Source organism: Mytilus galloprovincialis, chromosome 1 (assembly GCF_965363235.1).
Source record: "Mytilus galloprovincialis chromosome 1, xbMytGall1.hap1.1, whole genome shotgun sequence".
NCBI classification, from domain to species: domain Eukaryota; kingdom Metazoa; phylum Mollusca; class Bivalvia; order Mytilida; family Mytilidae; genus Mytilus; species Mytilus galloprovincialis.
Genome location: NC_134838.1, coordinates 107,470,614 through 107,481,990, shown reverse-complemented (window position 1 = coordinate 107,481,990; position 11,377 = coordinate 107,470,614). Strand labels below are relative to the sequence as shown.

Sequence of the window (11,377 nt, the reverse complement as noted above, 5' to 3'; positions counted from 1 at the left end):
ACAATAGTTTGAGTCTCCTAGGAGTTAAGGCGAAGACATACTATATCTTCTTCCTTTAGTGGATTCGCAAGTCATTTAGCATTTGTTGATTCTGAAAAGAAAATAGAAACAAGCATTGCCCCCCTTTTTAACGAAAAATAATTAAGATTTTTTATTAATAATTTTATATATATTCCTTTATTCAAATAATACCAATTGCATGTGTGAATATACTTTTTTTCAATATTCCACGTGATTAGTTTTAAAAGTCACATACAATGCGTATGTCTTGCTAAAATAATTACGCCTTACAGTGGTATCAAACACACCCATACAGGTAACCAAATATGAGAGAGTATTTAAACTCTTGGAGATGACCCCTATATATCATATCGTATTAATCTTCATCCAACACGAGCGCCAGCAGTAGTGTCGACTTTTCTAACACGTCTTTTAGGATAGACACTTTAAAACACCAATGCATAATTATTTTTTATCGATTTTTTGACAGTGAATTTTGATTCAAATAATTTTTACAAGCAAGGTGCACTCGAAATGATCAGAGCTAAGCTTATATTTGACAGTTACAGTTTCTTTGTAATGTGTAATGATTAATATTTTGGGTTAAGTCGAGGTTTGGTTCTCGTCTTAAAGTCTAGTCTCTAGAAATTCAAATGTTTCATTGTCCTTGCACCTTTATGTTCCCTGTATTTAACATTGTTTTACTTTAACTAAGACCTTGTTAGGGATGATTTTAAATACTTGCTTTTAATCTTCAACACAGGTTGTAAATATGTGCTGCGTCAGTTGGGCTTCATTCGTCTTTATGTCTAATTTTTAAACAAATTTTCAATCACAAAATTAATTGTACATTCAATTGGAAAAACTCGGTTCAAACAATTACGAAATGTTCTCAAATATAAGAGGTCGATATGTATCCATTATTTATATAGATTCAACTAATATATGTGAACGATTCGAAAATCAAAAACTATCTGTGTTAGAAGCACGTGAATTACCCATCACTAGGTGTTTCTATTTACACTGAATGTTTATTTTTTCGATAGTGTTTGTAATTAACGTCAGTACACATTCCTAAAGTGAGTTTCTAATTAAGTTTATGATTGCCAGCCGTTTTAAGTTCTTTACATTACTGCTGCTAGTGATGGTTATTTTGAAACACACACTGTATCATCGGACTTCAAAAAGGTTGAATCAATGCTTAGATATGCCTGTCCAAAGGCAGTGGTTTTTTGTTTTATTGTGTGTTTGTCCTTTTGATAACAATCCAATTAAGATATAGTTCTCCAAATCCGCTATACTTCACTGGTATGAAGTAAAGCGAAATCAGAGAACTATCATATTTTAGTTAGATTGTTTTGATAATTTCTGTTGATGTCCGATCTTTGGTAGTCTCATTTTGGCTGACAATTTATCCAGCTGGAAGTCTGGTTGAGATACTTTCAGTCCACTTGTTAACATACCATACGTTGGTCTCAAATGGTTCAAAAGACAGCAGCATGACACTGAACATGCTGAATGGTATTTGAAATAGACAGGTCTCCGCATGACACTAAACGTACTACCAGTAATTAGTACTGATCGATAGCTAAATTCCCCAAAATACTTTCAGCTTAAAGGACTCAAATATTGCCGCAAATTTTTTGTATGTCTCAATTTTGTTTAATTCCCTTTTTGCGAAAACCGAAACATACACATGAAATTTAATGTGACTTGATAAACAGACGAGATGCATTATATATTAAGTAATGTGTACATTTTCTTACCTCTTACAGAAAACATACCTTCATTCCATTGATAATCCAAAAACACTTTATGTTCAGAGTAAACTTTATCTCTTGTTTTTTATCGTTAAATTCATATATTCATGTGGTGGAGTTAATTAAGAATACTAAAAATGCCATTCTTTGGAATTATATTTAGTTGTTGGCACACGTTAAAGTGAAAATTAGAGGAATAATTAAGTTATTGTTGGTAAAAGTAAATCGTCATCAACTTAGTAAGCTGAGCTTGTAAATAATATATGTAGTTCGCAGCACTAATCATATTATAAAAGTTACTGGATAACCCAATCAATACCAGAGAGACATCAAATATGAAAATTTATTTTGATTGGTCCTGTGTATTCCCAAGTTACCCTGCCAAAATCAATTTTTATACACTATACAAATATAATGAATATATGATATTAATGATTACATATAATTATCCTTTGTATCTTTTATATCTTCGAGGTCTATGGATTATTTTATCATTTACTTTGAAAACCATTTTTAAAAAATCAATGAATGTGATGTTTGTGAAAATATTTGATAAATAAAAAAAAATTATAACATCATAGGGAATTTTATAATAAAGTCTGGATGCCAATAAAGGAAGTTTTTTTTTAGATCTATACTTTTTAATATAATTTTGAAAACTGTTTATTCAATATTCAATGAATGTGTGGGTCTTTATGTGGTGTAACTGGGTTGTCTCATTGTCACATTGACATCCCCATATATTTTTACAAACATTTAGATTTTACAGTTGGTCTTTAGAGTATACTAAAACAATACAGTTCACTCTGGCAACGTGATTATCTAATAAAATAGTCCATGCCTGGAAGTCCATGCCTCATAAATCATGTCACACTTTCGGATTGTCTGAGGGAAACACCCCGATGGGAAATCTCATCTCACGCCAGCGTCGTAGTGAGACGCGACATCATGCGCAAAATTACAATCAGAACGCCAATAATGTCTTGTCACGATACTCGATGATAACACAATTATATAAATAAGAATTATTTTAATTTTATTGCTAATCTATTATTTTATCTCACCTGGGAAGGTGTGTTCTCCCAACTGAATATCAATTTTTATCATTTGTCATCATATTGAATTATTATGAATGACCCATTATTATTATAAAATAATTGAAAAATATTAGCAATACCGCATATATGAATTTATTGAAAGGACGTTAGACTTTTAATTGATTTCTATTTCACTATTTCATTACAGTTTCTGTTCACTTTATTTGGTCGATAAGTAAAATACAAAACATGACACAATAAAATGCATGTAAAAGAAAACACCGATTTTGGTCATTTAAAAAAATTCATAGAACATCAAAGGAAAGGGTGGAAAAGAAAGGGAAAATTTCAATAAGAGCAGCTACCAACCAACGTCAGTCAGTCAAAATATGTACATATAGAGTGCCGGTTAAGAATATTTAATTGATATTATTGGCCGTTACAAGTGTTCTTTTAATTCTATACGAGTAATGCTGTTAGATTATACACATACGTTCAGCTGAAGATGATAATTTTCTAAGCTTCGTTTTTTTGTTGTTGCATGTTTTCTGCTTTGTATTCATCTTATGTCATGAGTTAAGCCTTTTCAACTGATTTTTATAGTTTGTTCTTATGTTTTACTGTTACACCACTGTCCAAGGTTACGGGGTGGGGGTTAACGCCTTTTAACTTGTTTAACCCCGCCACATCATCGGTATGTGCCTTTCCGAAGTCGAGAGGTTGTCGTTTGTTGTTGTATTTGTTATTCGATTATTATCTAAGTTGTATATGAATCAGGCCGTTAGTTTTCTCGTTTCAATTGTTTTGCATTTGTCAATTTGGGGCCTTTTACAGCTGACTATGCTGCACGGCTGACTATGCTGCACGGGGTTTACTCTCTGTTTAAGGACTTACTGTGACCTACAGTTCTTACTTTATGTGTCTTTTTGTCTCTTGCTGAGAGTTGTCTCATTCGCAATCAAGCCACATCTTTTTATACATTGCCTTTTATAATATAAATCTATAATCAGCTTATATAAATTTTAAGACATATAAAGATTCCATGTCAAGTCCATACAAGACATACAAGTCGATAAAATTTTTACAGTTTCACGCATTTTGTACCGTTAAACCATGCTGTTTCCAATTCAAGGGAGGCCAGCTAAACGGTTAAAACATTTTTCGAATATTTTTTTGCAAGCAAGAGTTATCGCTCTTTTATAACTAAACATGAGCGGAACACAAATAGGATTGCAGTTTATAAAACAAGTAGTAGAAGCAAGCGTAAAAACAAGATGCTTTGAAAGTGTGTTAAACAAGGTAAGTCGCAGTTGTAAGCTAAGGATCGATGGCATCATGCTGTAACGAAAACGCGATCTTTGAAAGATCTTGAAAGCCACACACATTACTATACTAACATGTTCATGGGAGATAACTCCGACGTTTCTATGGATATTGTTTTGATAAATTGATAAAAAAAAAATGTGTGTTCTTTTTTGGTTAGCAAAATATTGTTATATATAAAGTCTATATTCAGTCGATTATATTACCTTCCAATTGCATACTCGTTAAAATGTTCTATGAAAATGATTTAAAAGTGTTTCTTGCAGTTGAAGGTATTTTAAGCTGGGACTATTAGACTTCCATGTCAAATGATCAGGGATTCAATTTGAACTCTAAAAAAAATATTAAATCATTAACTTGACTTGAAAGCTTACCGGAGTAATATGCGACATTGATAAATAAATTATTCTTCAAAAACCATTATCATTAATTTACCGTTATTTATTTATCATAAAAACTTGTTTACAATATGTATGCATGATTGAGAAACCCAACGGAACCTGTTGACTAGATGACCACCCATTTAAATCTAAGTAAAGATCCCCCGTAGGTTACTAACTTGATTATATGGTTTGCTAATTAAAAAACGTTCCCCTCACTACATTTTGTAGACGTTGATACACGACCCTGTAAGTTAATCAAATACTATCTTTCTCTCTTATGTATAAATAAGAAGATGTCATTTGCTTGCCAATGAGACAATTCTCCAGCAGAGACCAAACGACACAGAAGTTAATAATTACAGGTCTACATACAGCCTTTAATAATGAGCAAAACATGCCAAGAAATTGCCTCCGTTGAAATTCTGCAAACACCCCATAGAGCAAATTACATGGATGATTAATATTGACCATTTGGTATATGGCTGTGTATAAGCGACACGTACATGAAGGTCATAAATTAATTGCTTGAATGAAATCAAATCTTTAGCTACTAATGACTGCCGTAGGGGGTCGACCGGAATTTTTAGCGAGGATTTCTTGGCATGGAGTAACAGATAGAAAACTCAGGGTTAGAATTCATAGAACAGAAAAGGGGCAGTGGCAAATAATTCATGCATATTTTGAACACGGAGAGAATTTACCTGCACCTTTTGCCAAAAAAAATCTTTCTTTTTCTTATTTGTGCCTTCCGACTTTATATTTTGAATTGTAGTTTCACTTTCCATATTCGGTATTTATTCAAATGTAAGCTGCACATGGTAAAAATCACATGATGCAGGAATATAATATCTTGGAGTTAGACTATTTCTTTCTTTTCGGGCGGAGACTCCAAGCAAACAACATGCATGTGTATAACGGCACTGTAGATTTTCGTATTAAATAAAGAAAGTTGCCGGTCCGGTACATAAATAGATTGGTTAGAAAGCAAGGTTTTAATTTTAATTCGATTCGAAAGCTTAATTCGAGGGTTGAAAATAGAGAGCACAAATAAAAGGGGGGTCCACAGGGAATATTTGTATCTTATGAACTCTATATTTGAAAGGGTTATTTTTTTATGTAATTAAAAAAGAGAAAAATAAATATAGGACAAATTGTGATTGGTCTTTCTTCCTTTCTCCCGAGTAACAGATAGAAAACTCAGGGTTAGAATTCATAGAACAGAAAAGGGGCAGTGGCAAATATTTCATGTATATTTTGAACACGGAGAGAATTTACCTGCACCTTTTGCCAAAAAAAATCTTTCTTTTTCTTATTTGTGCCTTCCGACTTTATATTTTGAATTGTAGTTTCACTTTCCATATTCGGTATTTATTCAAATGTAAGCTGCACATGGTAAAAATCACATGATGCAGGAATATAATATCTTGGAGTTAGACTATTTCTTTCTTTTCGGGCGGAGACTCCAAGCAAACAACATGCATGTGTATAACGGCACTGTAGATTTTCGTATTAAATAAAGAAAGTTGCCGGTCCGGTACATGAATAGATTGGTTAGAAAGCAAGGTTTTAATTTTAATTCGATTCGAAAGCTTAATTCGAGGGTTGAAAATAGAGAGCACAAATAAAAGGGGGGTCCACAGGGAATATTTGTATCTTATGAACTCTATATTTGAAAGGGTTATTTTTTTATGTAATTAAAAAAGAGAAAAATAAATATAGGACAAATTGTGATTGGTCTTTCTTCCTTTCTCCCGAGTAACAGATAGAAAACTCAGGGTTAGAATTCATAGAACAGAAAAGGGGCAGTGGCAAATATTTCATGTATATTTTGAACACGGAGAGAATTTACCTGCACCTTTTGCCAAAAAAAATCTTTCTTTTTCTTATTTGTGCCTTCCGACTTTATATTTTGAATTGTAGTTTCACTTTCCATATTCGGTATTTATTCAAATGTAAGCTGCACATGGTAAAAATCACATGATGCAGGAATATAATATCTTGGAGTTAGACTATTTCTTTCTTTTCGGGCGGAGACTCCAAGCAAACAACATGCATGTGTATAACGGCACTGTAGATTTTCGTATTAAATAAAGAAAGTTGCCGGTCCGGTACATGAATAGATTGGTTAGAAAGCAAGGTTTTAATTTTAATTCGATTCGAAAGCTTAATTCGAGGGTTGAAAATAGAGAGCACAAATAAAAGGGGGGTCCACAGGGAATATTTGTATCTTATGAACTCTATATTTGAAAGGGTTATTTTTTTATGTAATTAAAAAAGAGAAAAATAAATATAGGACAAATTGTGATTGGTCTTTCTTCCTTTCTCCCGAGTAACAGATAGAAAACTCAGGGTTAGAATTCATAGAACAGAAAAGGGGCAGTGGCAAATATTTCATGTATATTTTGAACACGGAGAGAATTTACCTGCACCTTTTGCCAAAAAAAATCTTTCTTTTTCTTATTTGTGCCTTCCGACTTTATATTTTGAATTGTAGTTTCACTTTCCATATTCGGTATTTATTCAAATGTAAGCTGCACATGGTAAAAATCACATGATGCAGGAATATAATATCTTGGAGTTAGACTATTTCTTTCTTTTCGGGCGGAGACTCCAAGCAAACAACATGCATGTGTATAACGGCACTGTAGATTTTCGTATTAAATAAAGAAAGTTGCCGGTCCGGTACATGAATAGATTGGTTAGAAAGCAAGGTTTTAATTTTAATTCGATTCGAAAGCTTAATTCGAGGGTTGAAAATAGAGAGCACAAATAAAAGGGGGGTCCACAGGGAATATTTGTATCTTATGAACTCTATATTTGAAAGGGTTATTTTTTTATGTAATTAAAAAAGAGAAAAATAAATATAGGACAAATTGTGATTGGTCTTTCTTCCTTTCTCCCGAGTAACAGATAGAAAACTCAGGGTTAGAATTCATAGAACAGAAAAGGGGCAGTGGCAAATATTTCATGTATATTTTGAACACGGAGAGAATTTACCTGCACCTTTTGCCAAAAAAAATCTTTCTTTTTCTTATTTGTGCCTTCCGACTTTATATTTTGAATTGTAGTTTCACTTTCCATATTCGGTATTTATTCAAATGTAAGCTGCACATGGTAAAAATCACATGATGCAGGAATATAATATCTTGGAGTTAGACTATTTCTTTCTTTTCGGGCGGAGACTCCAAGCAAACAACATGCATGTGTATAACGGCACTGTAGATTTTCGTATTAAATAAAGAAAGTTGCCGGTCCGGTACATGAATAGATTGGTTAGAAAGCAAGGTTTTAATTTTAATTCGATTCGAAAGCTTAATTCGAGGGTTGAAAATAGAGAGCACAAATAAAAGGGGGGTCCACAGGGAATATTTGTATCTTATGAACTCTATATTTGAAAGGGTTATTTTTTTATGTAATTAAAAAAGAGAAAAATAAATATAGGACAAATTGTGATTGGTCTTTCTTCCTTTCTCCCGAGTAACAGATAGAAAACTCAGGGTTAGAATTCATAGAACAGAAAAGGGGCAGTGGCAAATATTTCATGTATATTTTGAACACGGAGAGAATTTACCTGCACCTTTTGCCAAAAAAAATCTTTCTTTTTCTTATTTGTGCCTTCCGACTTTATATTTTGAATTGTAGTTTCACTTTCCATATTCGGTATTTATTCAAATGTAAGCTGCACATGGTAAAAATCACATGATGCAGGAATATAATATCTTGGAGTTAGACTATTTCTTTCTTTTCGGGCGGAGACTCCAAGCAAACAACATGCATGTGTATAACGGCACTGTAGATTTTCGTATTAAATAAAGAAAGTTGCCGGTCCGGTACATGAATAGATTGGTTAGAAAGCAAGGTTTTAATTTTAATTCGATTCGAAAGCTTAATTCGAGGGTTGAAAACAGAGAGCACAAATAAAAGGGGTGTGGGGGTTCCACAGGGAATATTTGTATCTTATGAACTCTATATTTGAAAGGGTTATTTTTTTTATGTAATTAAAAAAGAGAAAAACAAATATAGGACAAATTGTGATTGGTCTTTCTTCCTTTCTCCCATGCCAAGAAATTGCCTCCGTTGAAATTCTGCAAACACCCCATAGAGCAAATTACATGGATGATTAATATTGACCATTTGGTATATGGCTGTGTTCTAAGCGACACGTACATGAAGGTCATAAATTAATTCCTTCAACGAAATCAAATCTTTAGCTACTAATGACTGCCGTAGGAGGTCGACCGGAATTTTTAGCGAGGATTTCTTGGCATGACATATACCGCATAATAAACAATATAATGCATCGAAATGACAAATGTTAAAAATCTCAAACGAGAAAACTAAGGACCTGATTTATGTGCAAAACAATAATAAAAAAAAAAAAAAAAAATCGATATATCATGTATACGGGAATTAATTCACCAAACAAAACGAAGAAACACATTAACAAACGACAACCTCTGAACAACAGGTTACTGACTTAGGACAGTTGAAAACAAATGCAGCGGGTTTGTACTAAAATACTTTGTGTTATAGATTAATTATTTTTAAAGCAAAATCCCGGCGAGGATACGAAACCATGTATTTGCAAGATGAATTATGGTGACCACTACTTTTTTATCTATTGTGTAAAATTTCACCTGGAGGTATTTACGCCATTTAATTTCCAGTTTCTCGGTATTGTGTTATCAGGTTAAAGTTATAACTGGTGGAAATGGACAATGCGTATGTGAGATGATCGTCACTGAAGATGATCAGAATCGTGGTGGTACATTGCATGGAGGTATGACTGCAACATTAGTGGATGCTGTGTCTACATGGGCACTTCTTACATCAGACAAACAAGTAGCTGGAGTGAGCGTAGATATGGGAATCTCGTAAGTTTATGCCATATAAAATTGAGAAAGGAAATGGTGAATATGTCAAAGCGACAACCACCCGACCATAGAGCAAACAACAGCCGAAGGCAACCAATGGGTCTTCAATGTAGCGAGGATTCCCGCACCCGTAGGTGTCCTTCAGCTGGCCCCTAAAATATGCATAATAGTACAGTGATAATGGACGTCATACTAAACTCCGAATTATACACAAGAAACTAAAATAAACATGAACATTTAATTCAGTATTGCGAATCTGATGCTATTTTTTAATACAGTTCTTCTTGATAGGTCTTGAGAATTATTCCGAAACCCCAATATCCATAGGGTTATAGTAATATGGATTCTCGATCGGCAATAATAGCATTACTAAATGTCCGTATGACTGTTTGGAAGGGGTAATGTTTAGGATCGTAATGGGGAAATTGAAGTCCGATGACTCGTTTATGTTGAGTGCCACACTGTCTGCATATTAAAGAACCCCTTTCTAACTTCTGCCCATGTTCATAACCCTTCATTCTTCAGTGGCAGTCCTAATTTCTCGATTTATATTCCGATCTATATACCTTGCATAACCTACCAATTGTATTAATTGTTTGTTAAGTTGATTTCGTTCTGAATATGCATGAACTATATAAGTATATGTCTCTGCAAGTTGAGCTAGCAACTAGCAATATATCAGTTATTCCGAAGTTAAATAACTCAATTCCCAATGCTATTTTCTATTCTATAGCCAGGATAAATGGTGTTATACATGTTCCTTGTTCCATCAGTATAATGAAGTATGAACAACTATCAGTTAGTTGACAGTTAGGTCTTAAAAGTATGATCCACCAATTAAGAATCGCTTGTTTTGAACTGACATTACTACTATTCAAAATATCTTCCAGATGTTTGAAAAGAAAATATTCAAAAAGGTTCTAACAAAATATATCTGAAACTAACATTATCAAGATGTTTGATTTCATGATTGAAAACTTATTTTTTCAACAAGCAATCGACTTTCCAATGGGAACCACATGTGCTCCTCTTGTGTCGACTTTCTCCCTTATTCATATGAGGCTTCTTAGGATGAATAACAAAACACACTAGCATTTATATTATCTTTAAACTTCACGTTCCGCTATATAAAAGATGTCCTCTCACTTAATAATTCAAAGTTTTGTGACTATGTAGAGTGCATATACCCCACCAAACTAGTCAAATATGAGACTCATATCTTGACTTACCTTTAGAAATTGACAATGAGGGTCGGTTGGAATAACACTTTATGAGAAGAGAGATCATTTTAGCCTCCAAATTATGAACTTTCCATTTCAATGTTTCTTTACTCAACACACAAGTATACTTATATAAACGAATCCTACAATAGCAGTTTCTCAAAAATGCCAGCCTCTACTTCAAATTTAACCTTGTAATCTATTATTTCCCACTGTTATGAAATCAAGAGGTTACAGTGGTGAGAAACTTTAGATTTAATCTTCACAATTAAACTGATGCAGACTGTTTTCTTTATTCCAGATATATGAAAGCTGCAAAAGTTGGAGAGGAGATACTGATTGATGCCAAAACGTTAAGAGTTGGCAACAGATTAGCATTTTTGACCGTTGATATAACTAGAAAAGCTGACGGAACATTACTAGCACAGGGAAAACATACTAAGTTTATAGGATCATGACCTATACTGATTGCGTAAATCTAAATATACTTTTTTTTATATATAAAAAATAGATCATCAGAAATAAACATACATTGTCAGTATTTCAATTTGATCTCCATTTGACAGTGGTAACTTAATTCCGATAACTCGTCTCACTCTCTGTACGTAAGGAATTTATTCTTCACAAAAACTGTTTGATTTTTTATTGGTCCATAGTTGGCCTGTGCAATTTAAAGTCCGTCATTTCTATTGTTCCACTACGCAGAACCTACCTTTTGTATTAATCGTTAATGTGTTCTCTGCCCGAATATGGTAATGGAACAAACAATCTTATGATTAT

General features: G+C 33.2%; 1 protein-coding gene across 1 annotated transcript; it reads left to right on the top strand.

The window, feature by feature from the left end:
- Positions 1-3,957: 3,957 nt before the first annotated feature.
- On the top strand, positions 3,958-11,138 carry LOC143049678 (acyl-coenzyme A thioesterase 13-like). Its single transcript, XM_076223335.1, has 3 exons — positions 3,958-4,096; positions 9,193-9,377; positions 10,899-11,138. The coding sequence occupies exons 1-3, from the start codon at positions 4,007-4,009 to the stop codon at positions 11,053-11,055; spliced, it is 432 nt and encodes a 143-aa protein (XP_076079450.1). The 5' UTR covers positions 3,958-4,006; the 3' UTR covers positions 11,056-11,138.
- Positions 11,139-11,377: the final 239 nt, after the last annotated feature.

Excerpts from the sequence above, each read along its gene's own strand:
- LOC143049678 (XM_076223335.1), top strand. The coding sequence starts at position 4,007 with ATGAGCGGAACACAAATAGGATTGCAGTTTATAAAACAAGTAGTAGAA. Across the intron at positions 4,097-9,192 it reads TTGAAAGTGTGTTAAACAAG|GTTAAAGTTATAACTGGTGG; the intron begins GTAAGTCGCAGT and ends TTGTGTTATCAG. Across the intron at positions 9,378-10,898 it reads AGCGTAGATATGGGAATCTC|ATATATGAAAGCTGCAAAAG; the intron begins GTAAGTTTATGC and ends TCTTTATTCCAG.